Source organism: Poromitra crassiceps (genome assembly GCF_964638095.1).
Source record: "Poromitra crassiceps genome assembly, chromosome: 19".
NCBI classification, from domain to species: Eukaryota; Metazoa; Chordata; class Actinopteri; order Beryciformes; family Melamphaidae; genus Poromitra; species Poromitra crassiceps.
The window spans coordinates 8,047,555-8,067,294 of NC_139646.1; the positions used below are offsets into that span (position 1 = coordinate 8,047,555).

General features: G+C 44.9%; 3 protein-coding genes across 4 annotated transcripts in view; all 3 read right to left on the bottom strand.

The window, feature by feature from the left end:
- pdia2 (protein disulfide isomerase family A, member 2) overlaps positions 1–4,101 on the bottom strand; it is a 7,376-nt gene extending 3,275 nt beyond the window's left edge. The window contains exons 1-7 of the mRNA XM_083655568.1: positions 3,753–4,101; positions 2,842–3,048; positions 2,605–2,738; positions 2,371–2,508; positions 1,519–1,635; positions 1,209–1,334; positions 1–90 (exon numbers count right to left, since the gene is read on the bottom strand). The exon at positions 1–90 is cut by the window's left edge and continues 105 nt beyond it. Coding sequence (XP_083511694.1) covers positions 1–90; positions 1,209–1,334; positions 1,519–1,635; positions 2,371–2,508; positions 2,605–2,738; positions 2,842–3,048; positions 3,753–4,044 — 1,104 coding nt within the window. The 5' untranslated portion in view covers positions 4,045–4,101. The remainder of the gene's footprint in view (positions 91–1,208; positions 1,335–1,518; positions 1,636–2,370; positions 2,509–2,604; positions 2,739–2,841; positions 3,049–3,752) is intronic.
- Positions 4,102–6,134: 2,033 nt separating this feature from the next.
- On the bottom strand, positions 6,135–6,947 carry percc1 (proline and glutamate rich with coiled coil 1; the record flags this gene model as incomplete). Its single annotated transcript, XM_083655756.1, has 1 exon — positions 6,135–6,947. The coding sequence occupies one exon, from the start codon at positions 6,945–6,947 to the stop codon at positions 6,135–6,137; it is 813 nt and encodes a 270-aa protein (XP_083511882.1).
- Positions 6,948–13,203: 6,256 nt separating this feature from the next.
- The window catches only part of tmem131l (transmembrane 131 like), a 54,175-nt gene continuing 47,638 nt past the window's right edge, over positions 13,204–19,740 (bottom strand). For both annotated transcript variants that reach the window (XM_083655546.1, XM_083655545.1), the window contains exons 27-34: positions 18,897–19,066; positions 17,700–17,909; positions 17,120–17,198; positions 16,463–16,572; positions 16,114–16,246; positions 15,710–15,783; positions 14,883–15,016; positions 13,204–13,759 (exon numbers count right to left, since the gene is read on the bottom strand). In XM_083655546.1, the coding sequence (XP_083511672.1) occupies positions 13,451–13,759; positions 14,883–15,016; positions 15,710–15,783; positions 16,114–16,246; positions 16,463–16,572; positions 17,120–17,198; positions 17,700–17,909; positions 18,897–19,066 (1,219 nt within the window). In that variant the 3' untranslated portion in view covers positions 13,204–13,450. The remainder of the gene's footprint in view (positions 13,760–14,882; positions 15,017–15,709; positions 15,784–16,113; positions 16,247–16,462; positions 16,573–17,119; positions 17,199–17,699; positions 17,910–18,896; positions 19,067–19,740) is intronic.

The window sequence follows — 19,740 nt, forward strand, 5'->3', positions numbered from 1 at the left end:
GCGCAGGGTGGGCGTGTCTTTCTCTGACACGCCAAAGTAGCTCAACACCTGAGGCATGTCCGTTGTCACGTCAAGCACAACGAACAGTATCTATACACACACATACACACACACACACACACACACACACACACACACATACAACACACACACACACACACACACACACACACACACACACACACACACACACCAGTGTTGGGCAAGTTACGTCAGGAAGTGTGATTAGTTTATTGCTGATTACTCCTTTAAAAAGTAATGATACAATGACTTTACTGGTATCAAAAGTAATTAGTTATGTTATGTTGTTACATTAATATATTAATTTAGCTAGCCTCTTCTGTAAAGTGACGTACAACCTCTCTTGCCAGCTCCTTTTAGAACTGAATGCCACAGCTATGCCGTTTTACGTAAGATCGGGCTGAAACTTTCAGGGTGTGTAAAAGAGCATCCGTGCGGGTGACCTGATGGAACCGTATTTTTTAATTAGGTGATTGCCCTAATTACCTAATGATGATGTCATCAGTGATGTCATCAGTGATAATGTCATCAGTGATGCCATCCTTCCTGGCTGAGGCTATAAGTTCAGTCATGATGTCATCAGTGATGTCGTCATGTTCCAGACCAGGGGGGCCTAAAGCCTGGATTATGCTTGACGCTTTGGCCGGCCGCACGGAAATGAGAGACACGGAATCCTGACGAGGAAACGTGTGGAGCTTTTATACTCTGTGTGGGTTTCTGCAGGCGGAATTGAGCGCGAGTCTTGAAAACTCCACTTTGTCCGCCCAGCCGCGTCCGTGTCCGAGTCCGCGTAGTTACAAAATTCGGGGTGCGCACGGCCGGTCGAAAACCGTCCGCACGGAGCCTTGCGGAGGGGCGTGTCTGCTGATTTGACGTCACTTTTCCGCGCGGACACTCGCGTTCCTCGCTGATGCGGAAAGCATAATGAGACCTTTACTCACAGGGTCCGCTATTAATAGGATAAAAAACGAATAGTGTTCTGGCAACGGAGTAGCTCACATAGCCAGACCTGTCTCACACTTTGTTTTAGCGCTGGAGAAAGTAATGCAGTAACTTGAAGTTACTTGGATTAGTAACTGTAATATAATTACTTTTTGGAAACTGTAATCCCTTACATTACTAGTTACTGGGAAAAGTGATCAAATAAGTTACAGCCCAATACTGACACACACAGGCTAGTATGTTACCTTGCCCTTGAAATCCTTTGCGACAGCCCTGTAGTCGTTCAGCAGGGTTGTCAGACTCTCTGTTGTGGAGTTGAAGAACAGCAGGCTGTGTGTGTGGATCTTAGAGCCGAAGATCTTATCTGCAGTCTGAACACACACACACACACACACACGCACACACGCACATGCGCGCACACACACACGCACATGCGCGCAGACACACACGCACATGCGCGCACACACATACACACGCGAGCACACACACTGTAACTTTTTCAGCATAATTAATGTTATACTATAGCTTGTGACAGTGTGAAAATGTTGACCTTACCTGTTCACTGAAGGGAATAAGCAATTCCAGGCTGTTTTCCTCGATGAAGGAGGTCAGCTCGTCTTTGTCCAGCTTCCCCTCTTCTGACAATGCATGGTCGGCTCTGGCCTCGTCAAACTAGCACACACACACACACACACACGCACGCGCACACACACACACACACACACACACACACACACACACACACACACACACACACACACACACACACACACACACACACACACACACATATTACAGTGAGGACCTTCATTGACATCATTCAGTACCTACACCTAATTCTTCTAACTGTAACCCTACTCCCAAATCTGAACACCACAATAAGGACCCTTCCGTTAGCACACGTTAGGGTCACGGACCCCCATTTGTCTCTCAGACCCAAATCTAACAATATTGTTTTATTGTTAGATGATCCAGATATTGTCCAGAATTCCATGACTATGTGTAGGTAGAGATACTGCACTGTAACAGTGAAACTATGTGTAGGTAGAGATACTGCACTGTAACAGTGAAACTATGATCAAAACAGTTGAGCAATTCTTCTACATTCTCGAATTGTGTTAACTTCTTGTAATGAAATAATGAAGTTTAACAATTCATCAATTTGTTGGGGACCCCCTACCCCCTCAAGGACCCCATGCTGCTTTAAATATCTGAGGACCATCTCTGACAGCAGATGGCAGCAAAAGCTAGCATCATCAAGCCTCTGTCCTTGCATTACCTCTGGCCGAAACGCTCCACCCTGCTGTGTGTGTGTGTGTGTGTGTGTGTGTGTGTGTGTGTGTGCGCGTGTGTGCGTGTGCGTGTGTGTGTGCGTGTGCGTGTGCGTGTGTCTGTGCAAGTCCATACCTTCTTGAAAAGCACGACAGAGCTGGATTTCACCTCATACTTCTGGAAAACCTCAGGACTAGCTGTCATGGCGAACTCCGTGTTGACCATCGTCTTGGCCACCTCGATGAAAACCTGGGCCTCCTCACTTTCTAGAGTCTAACGAAGAGAATGATAAAGCATCATAAATATAGAGAGACACATTTCATGATTTAACAGTTGGTAAGACAGTGCTCGACAGACAGACAGACGTACACTGAAGAATCCCACAACAGCAGTATTGTGTGCATTGATGAATTCATCCGCGGAGGCTGGAGTGTCCAACACTACAGAAGTGGGGCCAGAGTGACGCTTCATCCACTTGATTATACCCTCTACTGTCCTCTTGCCTGAAACAGACACAGAGCTCAGACATGGATATGTACGGTATGCTATAGTCATGCGTATTGATGAGCTAGGTTAATTGTGGGTTACGGGCTGTGTGTTGTTTACCAGTAAAGTCCACAGGCTGTTTGCGGTCTCCATTGACAAACAGTTTCAGAGTGGGGAAACCTTCGACCTTGAACTCCTCGGCCAGATCCGTCTCTTCCGGGGCATCCACTTTGGCCAATCGCATCACTGGCTCCTCCCCCTTCAGCTTCCCAGCCGCCTCTGCGTACACCGGCTCCAGGTTTTTGCAATGGCCACACCATGGGGCATCTGCATGCAGTGGCAGGACAGGGCAGAATAGATATTGAAGACCGACAGACAGACAGACAGACAGACAGACAGGCAGACAGACAGACAGACAGACAGACCGACAGACAGACAGATAGACAGGTTTAACCAAAGCAGCAGAGTGAGACAGACTGCTGCTGCACAGGCCACTGCTCTGTGCACTGGCAGATAAACATGGAAATGGGCTGCTGATAGTGACTGTGGCAGTTGGGCATGGCCTGGTCTGTGGCAGTTGGGCATGGCCTGGTCTGTGGCAGTTGGGCCTGGTCTGTGGCAGTTGGGCCTGGTCTGTGGCAGTTGGGCCTGGTCTGTGGCAGTTGGGCATGGGCTTAGCCCCTTTACTGTTGTCCTCTCTCCCCCCCCGCTATGACCCCCTCCACCCCTCAACTCAGCTGTGGGAGAGTTGCACCAACAAAGCATCTGGAGGGGCCACGTGCACTCTCACTCACTCACATGCACATGTGCTTTAGGATGACGCGTTCTTCCCGGCAAGGGCTAGAATAGAAAACACAATCCGACCCAAACTAGGCAGGGCAATTTTACAACCATTTCTTTCTTGCATTCAGTAATGGAACCCATTTTGGCACAAACAACTCTAGCCTACATAGATGTTCTTTTGCAGAGCTGACCAGTCTACCAGTTTCTGCCCTGTGGATAAATTCATGATGACGGCTAAAACTACTCACAAAATTCCACCAATAAGAACTGATTCTCCTCGAGCGCTCTTTCAAAGTTCTTGCCGTGGAGAACCATCACATCCTTCTCCTCCTCTATCTCGGTCGTTTTCTCCTTCTTTGGCGCCTCTTCGCTGTCCTCCTCCGCCTCCTCAGCCGGCGCCTCTACCGGTGTCTCCGCCTCAGCCGGTGTCTCTGCCGGTGTCTCTGCCTCTGTCGGCTCGTCGGCGTCATCGGCCCGGATGCAGGAGGCCCACAAGAGCAGCCCCAGCACGGCTACAGATGCAAGCGTGCGTGTCCTCATGGTGTGGTGGATGTGTCTCTCTCGCTCCTGAGCCGTTACCTCCGCTCAGGTGTGGGTGTATACCTGCATGTGAGACCTGGACAGTGCACGCAAGATAACGGGTTGAGTGGGAGAGAGAGTGTGTGTCAGAACGTTACTGGTTTTCACTCCCAGCCAATCAGAAGTTAGGCCTGCCGGCACTCTGTTCAGCGGTGCCCTCCAGCTGGTCAAACTGGCTCATCGACTGCAAAAATGCTTCAGGCCTTATCACACAACGCCGCATCATCTCTTTACTTTAACCCCCCCTTTCCTTTTCATTCTTCAATACTTCTCCCATTTGTCCCTCAGGTCTGATCTTCCACCAGCCCACCAGAATGGCACACGTATACTTCCCAACTTGTCTTGCTCCACTCATCTTCTCTCCTCCTCTCTCTGGGCTTTATCACACTCATTTACCTAGAAACTGTGACAGCGTGCTGATAGCACGTGCAGCTCTGGCCCTCTCTTCTCCCTTACACTCTCCTATGGAGTCCTAAACCAGTCCTAAACCAGTGGTTCTCAACATGGAGTGCAGGGAATACATATTGATGAATCGTTAAAACTTCACCATCATTTAAGTTACAAGAAGTTAACGCAATAGAGAATGTGGGAAAATGACTACTGTTATCTACAGATATTCATGTGATTCTGGACAAAATTGTATCAAACTGTAAAAATATTCACAGTTTTGGGTCCCAGAGACAAAGGTTCATCAAATGGGGGTTTGTGGCTAACCTGGCGAGGATCATGAGGTCCCGATCACACAACAAATCCATCTTGCCACGCTCCAATCTATTGGTTTGAATCCGAACCCAACAGTGGTTCACACCAATCAGCATCCAGAGGCAGCTACGGGCGGGCTTTAGGTGGGACGTCAGCGACAGCGAGCCCGTGATAGACAGATGGTTCATCCAATCACATGGCAGGTATTTTCTGAAAGTGCTGCCCTTTGAAATGGTTTCCAGAACGACTCGTTCCCAGATGGTTATGTGGAAACAAACCATCCGGCAGTGTCAGGTTAGTTTGTGGCCCTAAGGTGGCCTAAATGTGGGGTCCTTGATATGAAAGAGGTTGAGAATGAATCAACAAAAACGTACACCTGTCCCTCCTCTCTCCCACCCTCCTTCAAGTTTTTTTTTTTTTTTTTTTTTTTTTTTTTACTTTTTTTCCCCCCACAAATAAGACAGTTTGAATTGCATACATGTAATCCTTGACATTTGTTATCCACTGTATCATTTGTCTAAACATGTTCTGATTTAACCGTAATCATCATTATATGTTTATAAATAAAAGAAAAATGTGCAGAAAAGAAATTAAGAAAAGAAAAAAGAAAAGAAGAGGTGATTACAGGTCAGACATTGCAAGTATTATTGGAGCCCATCTTACATCAAACCTTTCTACTTTCATCTGTAATCTTGCTGTTATTTTTTCCATGGTAAAGACACTCTTTACTCGTTCTCTCCATTGTGTTATGCAGGGGGGCCGCGGCTTCAACCAGGAGACTGTTATCATTTTTTTTCGCTATTAATAGCAGAATTCTCAATAAATAGATTACCGGTAAGTCTTTATCCATCTCATTGTCAGGAGGTATGCCCAGTACCACAAGTGCTGGCTCTAAAATAATGTCAAAGCCCAGAATCTGTTTAATCTCTTTTTGGACCTCCTTCCAGAATTCCAGTAACTTCGGGCAGTCAAAGAAAATATGTGTGAAGTCTCCCATCAGTCCTTCAGGTTTTTCTTCAACGTTAATTAACAGATCATTAATTGATCACTCCAGCTCAGGCTGGTTCATAAATTCCAAAAACAGGGTTGGTTGGATTCAGGATTGGGCAAATTCAGGACAAATATCAGTGTACAAATGTTGGTGCGGTTATGTTATATTCTATAAGTCTACTTTAAACACAAACATAACTCAAATGATATGCATTACAAGAGCATTGCAGAAGAAAACGCCGCACACGTACAACAGGCATTAGTTGTTTCCTATTATTTTTCTTTTATTTATCTTTCACATGGTATGTTTCAAAACGGTCAAGGACACCACCATGAGAGAAGTCTTATTTGAGCTGCAGTCAGGGGAGCTCAGGGTTTGGATCCCAGTATGCCAGCAAGTCGCTGAAGTCGGGCTGGGTGCTGTCGAGGGCGTGTGTGCCGGGGTGTGAGTGTGGGTTATAGTCTACAGGAGTGTCCTGTGAAAGTGTGTTTGAGTGCGTACTGTCTGGGCTGTTACTGAGCGTGAGCAGAGCACAGCAGGGGATTGGCTCAGTCCAGAAACTGAGCGGGAGATGGCGTTTAATCATTGGCCGGCTCTGGCTCGGGCCCCTGTGGTCGAACAGTTCAGCCAGGGGCCCCAGCCCATTGCTGCCCTTAGCCACGCCCACTCTTTGATCATTATTGCTGCTGGTGATGAAAGCAGCCTCTGGGTCCTCTGGAGATCCGGTTCTCGCTATCCTCAGTAGGTCATCGTAGTAACGCAGGCGCCCGCTGGTCCTAACAGACACAGAGTCATTGTAGATGTCACAAGCGTCCTGGTCGCCGGGACAGCGGCCGAAGTAGCGCTGGACGTCACGGCTGATGATGTCGGCAAACCTCAGCAGCTGATTGGTCACGTCCAAGGCGTGGTGGGTGGTGGGGTGCAGGAACACTTCCTCCAAACATCCCTCCTCCTCTTCCTGAACTTCGGACGCAGCATCTTCATCTTCCTCCTCATCTTCTCTCTCCTCCTCGTCCTCTCTCTCCTCTGTCTCTTCCTCCATCTCCTCTGTCACCTCCTCCCTCTCCTCTCTCGTCTCTTCCTTGCAGGGAGAGTCCTGCGGTGTCACGGGGAAGTAGCGTGGAGCCAGGCCTGCCTGGAGGAGGAAATTCCTGATGACGCCGGTGGCCATGTTGGCTCGTCGAGGTGCTGGGGGAGACAGGTACAGTAAAGAAGTGAGAAACCGACCGAATAGCAGCTCATCAACACACTGACACAAAGCCTAGTCTGACTTGAGAGTGACTGGGAGAAGTTCAAGTCATATTACCTGCTCTTACTGTGGCTGAGACGAGTCTCTGCGACCAGCGGGTTCGTGTCCAACGAAAGGTTTGGTCCGGTCTGACTCGTGCTCTTCTGTCTGTGTGAGCCTGCACACCACTGTGTGTATGTGTGTACGTGTGTGTATTACTGGTCCAGCAAGATTGTCACAGTATATATACCTCCAGACAAGGCTGTGTATGTGTGTGTGTGTGTGTGTGTGTGTGTGTGTGTGTGTGTGTGTATCCTTTAGGATGAGGCAGCTTCCAGGACAAATATTTGCGTGCCGGATTGGTCAAACACACATTGTTGACTTTATCACTCGGCAACCAGGGAGGGGGGCTAAGGCTAATGGATCCTCTGCTAGGGGATGATGAAGAGTTTGTTACACACAAATACACATGCGCACACGCACACAGACACACGCATATGCACACACACACACGCACACACACACACACCATTGCTTTTTCCGTCTGTTTTCTGCCTAGTTAAAGGGTAAAAGAGCATGAAATCAAATCATACGCTGTTTTGACTTCTAAAGGGGAACACTCTGAAACCAAGATTACCTCACCTGAGCTACAGCACAACCTGGCCAGCCTCTGCTCTCCTGAACACACGACAAAACTATCTTTAAGAGGGACACACAACCTGGCCAGCCTCTGCTCTCCTGAACACACGACAAAACTCTCTTTAAGAGGGACACAAAATGACACAAAATCAGCCTCACAAGATCACCATCACCGAGTCCTCGTCGTCATGAGGTTGAGTCCTGTGTCCCTGATCACACCATTCATTTGACCAAAGGCAGTTGACTGAAAGTTGTTGTTGTTGCTGCAGAAAATACACTAAGAAATTGTTGAAACATACTTACACAACCTACTCCATAGGAAAGGGTATCGTTTCGTACTTATCCGAATCCGTGCCTGACCTGTTACTTTAAAAAAATAAATAAAGACGATTTCAAGCAGTGCGCACACAATTCTAATGTTAGTGAAGGTGCATGTGGCACTGATTTGTGATCACTGGAGGGCAGATATTTCACTCAGCAGCTCACTCAGATTATATGCCAAAAAGTGATTGCCAAAAAGCGTTTACTCAAGTCACAGCAGGAAACACCAGCACACAAAAAAGTATTTTTGAAGGTTTAATACCTGTAGTCTGGGTAGGGCAGCAGCACAGCACAAACAGTTTCGGCACACAGGCCTTCCTCAGTGTTGTCTCGTGGTTACTGCCAGATATAAACCATCCGTAAATCATGTTTATTAGAGTCTAGTTTCCAAATAGGCCTAAACGAGGATGTTAGACAAACCAAACACATATAAACATAGCTAACAATACTATAGTATTATTGGCCTTCATTATTATATAGACATATAAACTGAGCAATACAGCTTTAACAGGCTGGGCTGCAGACAGTAATCACTTTTTGGCAATACATTTTTGGCAGCTAATCACTTTTTGGCACAACACCGGGAAGCTGCATGTATGTCATTCAAGAAAGCAAAGACTTCCTCTTGGAGTAAGCCCAGACTCAGACCACAAACACTGTACTTTAACAGACTTCTGTAACTCTGTCACATTGTGCACATACAGTACGCATGTGTCTCTGTCTGTTTATGTGTGTATGTATGGCATTAATGTGTATTAGTGTGTGTGTGTGTGTGTGTGTGTGTGTGTGTGTGTGTGTGTGTGTGTGTGTGTGTGTGTGTGTGTGTGTGTGTGTGTGTGTGTGTGTGTGTTATCAGGGCACCCTGACTCCCCTGGCCTGCCTATCATTAGTATCCAGGCTTCTGTGTTGATTTTAGGGCTAAAGATCAATAGCGGCAATATGTCAGCTCTCAAGAGCCTGACAATGAATTACACAGGCTTTTAGGCACACAAGCACATACACACACACACACACACACACACACACATGCACGATGCACACACACACGATGCACGCACGCACACACATGCACGCACACACACACGCACGACGCACGCACACACACACACACACGCACGCACGCACGCGCACAATGGCTCAACCTTCCACAGAGTTGCCATATACTGTATAATGTGAAATACAGTATCAAAGTAATTTGAAAGCACTGACCACCTTACAAACAATTGAGTTACAAAGAAAGAAAACGTAATACACAAGACCAAATCCAGAGTCCGCCTTGAATAATAATGTTGTCTTTAAACCAGATATTCTCAAACTTTTTTTTATTATCAAGGACCCCGAGATTTTGTCTCTTGAACCCAAATCAGAGAATATTCTTTTGATTGTTATGATGTTGGATGAGTATTCCATGACTGTCTGTATTGTGGGTAGAGACATAACAGAGAAACTATGATGAAAAGATTCATTCTTCTGCATTCTCTAATTGTGTTAACTTATTGTAAATTAAATAATGTGGAAGTTTAACAATTCAACAATTTGCTGGAGACCCCCTGGAACCTCCTTAAGGAGCCCTGGTGGTCCCCGGACCCCGCATTGAGAACCACTGATTTAAGCTACATGTTGAATCAGTCTCAGCTCTTTTTATGGCTTCTCTCAAGCTTTGCCAAAAGCCGCTGAGCTGGCTGTCATCATCAGGCCACTCCAGGTACATCATGGACTTCATGACTCTTTGCAGCTTACACAACCTTTTGGGGATTGTCTCTTTGGCCAATGGGTTTCAGCTCCTGGACCAGCTGCTCTTCTACCCAGCCAGAGTCTCACTCACTGTAAGAAACAAAGACACTGTAACAAAGCTCTCCCTTTTTACTGCGGCCCTGAGGCCAGAGGCCTTGCTGGGGTCATAAGATGGAAAAGTCAGGACAGTCACTCAGTTAGTGAGTTTAGTGGTAAGACCGCAAACCGCGGTTCGTGGTCTTAAAGGGATACACACTTAATGGGTTAAGTCATGCTTAATGCCTCCTGTTGGCCACCTGAAATGGGGACACATTTGATGCTCTTGGTAAAACCTTGTGTCAATAAAGGTCAAGGTGGTGTTTGAGTGTGAAACAGCAGACATGACAACTTCTAGAAGCACTTGGTTGTTCTGAATTACTATAATATACATGTAGCCTAAATGGAGAATTTAGCCAAGCTTTACATGGCTAATAAGACCAATCTTGCTGAAACTCCCTCTTTCATATTCATACAGGTCCCCCCCCCCCATGAAAAACCAACTCTTCAACATGACCAAGACTAAGACCACCAGTCTTTGGACTATTAGTATTATTATTAGTAGTAGTAGTAGTATTTTGACAGACTGACGAAACGGGCCTCCAAACTGTGTGGTCTTCTGGTTGGAACAGATTGCCTTGCCCTAATGTCATTTGAAGTCATTCCACAAAAGATTCAAATATTGGAGAGAAAACCATCTCTTAAAGCATCTTGCAGATAGTGTGTATCCAGTCTGTTAAAAGATGAGTCCAGTTTCTCCAACTTAATTAGCCAGATAAATGTTTGCTCTTGGATCACGTTCAGTTTCTACTCATGTTCAAAGACGTTACGTTGGCAAACATCGTCTGTCATCATCACCTGCAGTTTGTTGAATGACAGATCGGGTTCAGTAATGAACTTTCTTCAGTTTTGGCCTTGAGCAGAACAGAAGGATGTTTGGTCACAGTGTTGACACTGTGTCTGGAGAATGAGGCGGAGACACGTCAGCAGATGGAGTAACATAAGAAACGTCACGGTCTACATCTCAATTTCCTACCCAAAACACTAGACCTTATTCCAAACGGTTTTGCTATCAATTATACATTATTAATAATAAAACAAGAGGGCACTCGGCAAAGTGCATACCTGGGCCAACCTGTCTACAAAGTGTGGTGTAATGTGAAACCGTTTGGAAGTTACAGTAGGTGACTTTTTGTGATTGGCCCCCTTTTGGCCAGTGGGCGTGGAAAATGAATCAGTGCTTCCTTGGCCCATGACCAACCTTTCTAGAAAGTTTGTGGCGTCACGTGAACCCGTGTGGAAGTTAAGGGCCTTTTTGTGACTGGCCACGCCCATTACCACACCCCCTTTTGGTCAATGGGTGTGGAAAGTTAATCCGCTCTAAATTGGCCCATGACCTGCTTTTCTACCAAATCAGTTCATAACTTTAAAGATATCCTGTGGACAAGAACCTTTTTTTTTTGTTGCCAGAGGTACTTCTGTCATGTAAAATCTCTCACCCGCACCTGCTTTTTCCACCTCAGAAACATTGCCAAACTCAGATCCATTGTCTCCCACTCAGAACTGGAATTGGCTGTTCATGCCTTTATTTCATCCCGACTGGACGACTGTAACTCGCTTTTCACTTGCCTCAATAAATGATCTCTGGACCGTCTACAACTGATACAGAACGCTGGTGCCAGGCTGTTAACCCGCTCACGTAAATCCTGTCACATCACTTCCATCCTGTTCTCACTGCACTGGCTCCCTGTGGCCTTCAGGTTTCATTTGAAGGTTCTGGTGACCACTTTTAGGGCCTTGCATGGGGAAGCTCCCTCGTACATCACCGACCTCCTCCAGCCCTATGCTACCAGCCGGTCTCTAAGGTCCTCTGACCAGGGGCTCCTGGTCGTACCCCGGACCAGGCTCAAAACAAAAGGTGACCGCGCTTTTAAAACAGTAGCTCCAAAGCTTTGGAACGCTCTCCCCCTGGACCTAAGAGCCTCTGCCTCTGTGGATAGTTTTAAGAGACAGCTAAAGACCTTCCTGTTCCGGCAAGCTTTCGGAGAACCGGTTATTATTGTATGTTCCCTGTGTCTTTTATCATGTATGTATCTTGTTCATCGTTGCTTCTTATGCTTTTTACCTCACTGTTTCATTGTAACTTCCACTCTGTTTCTCTGTAAAGCACTTTGTGACCTCGTGCTGTGAAAGGTGCTGTAGAAATAAAGAATTACTTACTTACTTCTGGTTCAATGTTGCATACATATTGAATGCAATCATGTCTCTAGAAATCTGACTGCATTCTTGCCTTTTCAGCTAATCAAATTGACAAAAAATACCTTTAAGAGACCAATGTCTCGCTTACTGTTCCAAATTGTGGTCCTTACTGAGAATGACTGGTTTGTGAACTGAGGATGCTACGGTGCTCTTGAGTAAAAAAAAACAAAAAAAAACAACTTGTGCCGTATATTGTGGTGTTGCTAGCAGGCCCGGTTCTACGGGGGTGCAAAAGCATGCATTGCACCCTTATTTTAATTGTCTGCATGCTCAGTTGAAAAGTTTTTTTTTTTTTTTAATAAATGCTACAGCTGCACACTTACTGTTTAAACTTGAATGATAGTTGTTTTTCTTTGTTCTTTGATGTGATTTTATGGCTTTTTGGCACCTATATGTAACCTTTTAAGGTTGAGATAATTGTATTATCATTATATGGTCCAACTATCAGTAAAGCACTTGAAACACTTGAAATATTCTTACTTGGGTGGTATCATTCTACTTGAAATGATGGTCAAATGCATTATTTTTAGTAAAATAACATGTCAAATTTTTCGGGCGGCCGGCCACCCGAGTGGGCCCGGCCTTCGGCTGGGCATCTGCACCCCTTCGTATCTAGGATGCACCCCTAGTCATCTTGTTCTGGAACCGGCCCTGGTTGCTAGCACAAATCACGAGCACTCACTAGTACTGAATGTATGGAAATATGAAAACTGCAAAATGTTTATCATCTCAGTGGATTGACCAAGTTGTAAAAAAAAAACACACAACCCAAACAAACCAAGATTACTTACTACTTTTTGTTTTGTTCTGGTTGATAGATAAAAATGGTCACCCTTCCATTCCAAGGCAGATGGATCATGAATTCATGCTGACCAGTTTACATTTGGTAAATGGACTGTATTTATAGAGCACATTTTATATAGTCTATCGACTGCCCAAAGCACTTTTACGTTATACCTCACATTCACCCATTCACACGATGACAGCGTCTGCAGCCATGCAATGTGCCAACTGCTTGTCGGGAGCAGTTAGGGGTTCAGTGTCTTGCTCAAGGACACTTCGACACGCTACCATGAGGAGCCAGCCTCGAACCGGGAACCTTTCAATTCCCAAGTGACAGCTCTACCTCCTCAGCTAATGCCGGCTGCTGCCCCCGTTTATATTTATAAAAATACATTTAACACAGTAAGGAATTAAAAAGGCTGAGATATTGTCCAAGTACAAAAACTTTTTTTTTTTAATTTTCTATGATCAAAACTGCAAAACATCTAGAAAAATATACAACAAATGCGTAACCTTTCACAACATTGAACATTTGAAGAAAAAAAAGGGAACATAAAAGAAAAGGAATATTCACATTTTCCCCATTAGTGATAAAAGCACATTCGTTTTGTTTCCTTTCTTTTATATAGCAATGTTTTATACGTTTGCAATTATTTGTTAAGGTCCGTTTTTTTTTAAACATCTCCGCAGTAGCCGGAGTCGTTGGAGAGCTGCGAGTTGGAGCTGCGGTTGGAAGAAGAGTTCCATATATCCAGGTTCATGTGCGGGCCGAAGGGGTTGAAGCTGGAGTACTGGAGCGGTCGGCAGGTGCCCCCCGGCTCCCGGCTGAAGGGGGCGTGGGGCGGGGTGACCGGGGACACGGGAGAAATCGGGGCCGATCGCTCCGTTTGGAAGTGGCTCTGGTAGGGCTCGCTCTGGGGGGTCCAGATGGAACCAAACAGGCTGGACATGGGGGAGAGGCTGCGGGTACCAGGGAAGTATGGCTGCAGACGAAGGAGGAGAGACGGTCTTAGGTCAAATACTAGATTTCTCAGCTGCAGCATCTGGCTTGTACACTGCAAACCTAAATTCTCCTATCCTGCATTTTATCGAGCGGCTGCTCATATCTAATTCAAACCTCTCCTAAAGTCTGTGAATCTACCTTTCCATGTGTGGCAAGTGCTCCATCGCTTCATCCAGCTTTTTAATGTCGTCACACTCAAGTCAGTACACCAGAGTTTCTCCCTGTCCTCTGAAAACCTCTCTCTTCCAAGAAATATTTCATCTCATTTCCTCGCATACAGTAATCATCATAGGATCACACGAATATTTTGCTAACTCTTACTGTCAGGACACTATGATTACAAGCACACACTCCTTGATATTGGTTGCCAGCAACATCGATCTAGATTTTTTTTTTTTTATCTCATTGCACTTTTGCAGTCTATATGAACCAAGACTATAAACCAATTAAACAAGAGGATGTTTGTTCCACATTTCTACTCTGACAAAGAGTATAGAGACGAGATGATACCTTCCTGGAATGATACTGGAGCCCGAAAGAGAGAAACCAATGCCTGTGTGTCAATCATACAGCAAGCCAGCCAGACAGTTAACTATTGTTCAGGATTACCCACACACATGGCTACACATTCACTGCACACTTCCAGCGCCATATACTGTAAACACCATATTCCGACGTGACAGTTGGACACTAATGCAATACCCCGCTCACTATTTCACCTCTGGCACCACCAGGTCTGGGTATGTGCACCTCAGGAATTTGGGGATGCACGTGAACTCAGGGTGCTTAACACCAGCTGAGGTAGCAGCTATCCCAAGATCTTGGCCAGTGTGGTGCCGATCACAGACGCTTTGCACAGTAAGATAGTAATTACTACAGTATGAAGTCTCAGTAAATATACTGAAAATATTCCTTGTTCAGTATTCCTCATCCACAAATGTTCACTATTTCATGAAGTAGTCCTTCATTAACCCCGTTATTACTGTTAGATTTAGTGTCGTTATTGTTAATCCACACTGTGGCATAACTCTAGTAAATTATGTTTAGTTGGAAGAGGTTGGCAGACTTATGACTTTCTTCTGTTATACTGCCTGAGTCCTCACCTTGCTGCCCACGCAGGCTGTGTCCCAGGCTGAGGGCGTGTCCTGAGGATGCTCCTCACTCCAGCTGGTCTGGTGGCTGTATGCATTCTGACTCTCCTGATGACATGGAAAACTGCTCTGGAAATTGTCATTACCTGTGAGGGCAAAAAATAACAGGTTTCATGTCATTTAATTCGATTCATTTCTTTTTTCACATATTGTATTGCCATACAATCTAGATTTGGGCACTTGCCCTAGTCTCTCCCAAAGCTAGACACAGGAATTTGGCTCTGTTGAGCTGGACTTTATGTTGAAAAATACTAACTGGACTTTCAACGATCATAGAAATAACTGCACTGTGTAATAATCTGTTTTACAGTGAATGTTGTCTTAATGGCCAACATGAAATGTGGAGAACAGCAGCTGGCAGACCATTTCCATATAATTTGGAGCTGCCCATCCATTCAGACATACTGGCAGGAGGTTAACACAGGCAATACAGGACATTTTTGGAGAATAAATTGACTTCTCATTCTCCACATTCTATTTGAGCAAAATCGCAGCCGATCTGTGCAAGACAAATATCTTATTTATTTATTAATTATTATTATTAAGAAATACTATTGGCAGCCAGCAACAAACCTGTAAAAAGAAAATGGTTGCAGACCGTTCCTCCAACAAAGACTGAAAGGTTAGACATTGTAACCAATATTCAGAGTATGGAGAGAATTATCTTCTCCTTAAATCTATGGCTGGATAAATTCCTCAAGTACTGGGAAAAATGCATTGTGTTTATGACTTCTGTCTGTCTCTCTCTCTCAAATGGCACATCAGGAGCTGCTACCCACCCGTCATGTAGTTCCCCTGCTCGCAGTAGGTGTAGGGACTGTTGCATTGGCTGTTGGCACTATTCCAAGGAAACCTGTAGTAGAGGAGGAAACATTCAATGAAACAGTTGCTCTCAACCGGAACTAATGAAACTAACACTGATCTACTTAAACAGAGAAAGTGATCGCTCAAACTGCAAACTAGGATTAGTTATGCAAGAACACGTCCATCTGCTGTTGGTGTAAAGATGCTGTAAATACGGTACATGTTACAGCAAAGGGCGGAAAAGAGCAAGATTTCTCTTCCAGCTCTGACTCGTATTTATTATGACGAGGACTCTCATGTCCCACTCCGTGTAAAATACAAAGAAACGTTTGAATTGTAGCCAATGCGCTCTTTAACTAGCATGTATACAAACACATACCCATTGTATGGCCCAGGGGTGGCTGGTTGAGGTATGTAGGGCAGAGCTTCGGTCGTGTTGTATCTGAACTCATTTGTGAGGGGTATAGAAGGAGCAGACCACGTCTCTTCAGGCAGGTACTGGCCTGGCAGGTCTGAGGGAGGACAAGACAACTTTCAGAAATCCCTTTGTACATACTGTTTATCTTTCATTGCTGGCTTTATTCATATCCCAACAGATATGGTGAGCTAATATACAAGCCTTTATTGAAGAAAGCACAGAAGGTTATTTTTAAAACTTAGTTTTCCCCAAAACACAAACAGGATGCGTTTAAGATGGGATACAAAACTGCTCTGCTCCAAGTCCTTACCCATGTTCCTGTCCGCTCCGGCGGCAGCAACAGCGGCAAAGCTGGGGGTGAAGCTGGGCACTGGGGGGTCTGGGCTTTGGCACAGGTCTTTACGGTACAAGCTGTTCATGCTGAACAGAGAACAGGACAATGTTAAGGTTCACACAGGTTCATGGTGAACAGAGAAAAGGACAATGTTAAGGCTCACACAGAACACATGCTGAACACAACAGATCTGTATCTATATAAATAAATAGCTATGACAGCAAGAGATGATGAGTAGAATAGAAACAACACTCCATGCAAATGACAAAACGGCACATTCTGAATTACCATCTTGGGTAATTTTTCTTTCAATACCAACTTCTCCCCAAACCCTGCATTATAACTGCATCAGACTACAATAGTGCTGAGCACAATGCAAAAATGGAATACATTTTAGATGGCATTTCTTTAGCAATACTAAGTACTGTAGTACTGGGAGTTTGAGCTTGTGTCACAAAGCCTCAAGCAATTGCAATTAAAGACTGTCTGAAACACTGTTAACAAATGGAGATGGATGAGGGATGCTGCGAGCACCCAGACAGTCATCAGAGTCAGTTATTGTCTCCAAGTGTGTGTGTGTGTGTGTGTGTGTGTGTGTGTGTGTGTGTGTGTGTGTGTGTGTTTGATAAGTACCTTTGAGCCTTGTAGTTTGTATTCATGGTTTGGTAGCAGTCTCTCTCTACTGGGTAGATGCCATACTGCATGGAGTCCCCTATTGATACAGACAAGACAACACACTGTTGAAAAACTACGTCACACCATTCTTGTGATAAGCGCACTTGCTTGTGGGAAATTAAAGGAGGTTGTTGCATATAATACAAATGACAAAGCAAGCTGAGAAGTATTACAGTGTGAAAATGTGAGTGTAGGTGTTACTTTTCCAAGATGAGGTAGTGCATGAGTGTGTGTACTTCATACTTTTCCAAGATGAGGTAGTGCATGAGTGTGTGTACTTCATACTTTTCCAAGATGAGGTAGTGCATGAGTGTGTGTACTTTATACTTTTCTAGATAAGATAGTGCATGAGTGTGTGTGTACTTCATACTTTTTCTACATGAGGTAGTGCACAAATGTGTGTACTCCATACTTTTTCTAGATGAGGTAGTGTACGAGTGTGTGTACTTCATACTTTTTCTAGATGAGGTAGTGGACGAGTATGTGTACTTCATACTTTTTCTAGATGAGGTAGTGGACGAGTGTGTGTACTTCATACTTTTTCTAGATGAGGTAGTGCAGAGGTGTGTGCGTTGGGCATTGGGGTCTTTGTCTCCCTCCATGCTGCTGGCGCTGCTCCAGCTGCCCCAGCTCCCTCGGCTGGCCCTCACGCTGCCCGACGAGCTGCCAGAGTCTGAGCCGGACTCACACACTCCTCCAGCACGACGCTCCGCGGCACACTTCCGTCGAGTCCGAGGCAAACACACACCTGCAAGAGATCAACAAAGACACGGGTTCAATCAAATGCTCTTACTGACACATGGATTATTACTTAAGCCACAGACCAGCCACGCTGTGCTTTCTTTTTTACTCACGTCCACAGTCCACACACGCACCAGACTGTGTCAACAAGCCCGTTGCGTCCCTTTATAAGTGGCACAAATCAGCCGTGAGTAGGCTAAAGAGCAGGGAGATGTTACCTTCATTCCGTCCGCCTAGTCTACCCAGGCATTTGCGCTGTGTTAAATCCGCGTCTGATCCATATTTGCGTGTGTCCTCCTAACGTTAAACCTGGCAAAACATCTCCTCTCATCATCCCAAGGAAATCCCTTGAGGGCTGACAACAAAACGTCTATCGTTAGCTTTAGCTTTTAGCTTTCCCTGGGTGAGTTGTGTTGGTTAACGTTGTTCTTCTTCTTCTACCGTTTTATTCTTCTTCTACTGAACATGTAGGTATTTTGACGTTGACTAAAGAAATACTGCCGCCTAGTGTCAGCTTTTAGATATGATTCCAAATTAGTGCTTAAAACACATCAAATGCTAGTGTCCTCTTTGAAAATCGAACTGGTGGCATGGTTCAGTTTGTGTTTCATTCTACTGCCCTGCAACTAATTATTATTATTTGTGTTGTAAAGAATAGCCATGCTTATCTGTATTCTGAATGCATGTTGTGAGGTTTGACAACATTTTAACTGGTTCAACTGCTACATAAATAAATGGCCATGTGGTCATTTTATATAAACTATAAATAGAATTTACAGAAAATATGCTATATCGTGATATATATCGGTATCGGGATATGAAATGACTTATATCGGGATATGAGATTTTGGTCATATCGCCCAGCCCTACCAGCCACCATCCAAAATACTAGATTCAAACAAAGGGTAAGGTAACAGACTTTCTCTCTGGGCCCATCTTGTGGCTGACCAGGTGTAACTGCAGTGAAATGCTCCAGGCTAAGCAGTTTACCCACCGTTCTGTTTGAGCGGGGTGTCGGTGCTCTGTCCAGGCTTTGGTGCTTCTGACTTCTGACTGGAGCAGCGATGATTCCTGGTGCGTGGTCCATTGATGTGACGTTCCCCCGTTCTCCAGTCAGGTTCTTTCTCCCTCTCTTGCATTACAAGCACACTGTGCTCTGGAGCACTATGGTAATCAGACATACAGGCAATAATAATTACACCTCTTTAATTGTCATTTAGTGCTTTCATTCCACCTTTAGGGCCACTGTTGTTGTAAGCAGTATCATAAAGTATGTTACTAGGAATATCAAAATACATTAGGGATGCAGGTGGCGACTAATTTCCCTGACGACTAGCCTATTTTGTTTAACTTAGACTAGTCTATAAGTAAGAAAACACTCGGAAAAGGTTAAAACGTCCGGAAAAATATTGCGTGTATTTAAGAGCCATTTGAAACTGTTAAAGCCCCATTCAGCAACTTTTGCTATTGGAGAAACTGTGCCCTCTGGGTGCAATAGTATCGGTATCGATATCGATATCGCCGTTCGGAGTCAACAAAACACAGCGCCAGAAAGCTCTATGTACATGTTGTGACATCGGGTACTCACCACGTGATGAAATAATAATCCATAGTTACATGAAACGTCATTTTGGGGCTTTAATCACGTTTGTCATAATCATCAATATTCACAACATCTTGCGCTGTTTATGAACACTGCACATCAGAAAACAAACAACTCACCCCAGCGCCGTGGCATGTATTCAGGCTAAATATAGTTCATTCAACTTTCAGAAGCCTCTGCGTTCAACAAAGTTGAGTGGAAGCATCTTGCGCAGTCATTCATTGCCATATCATTG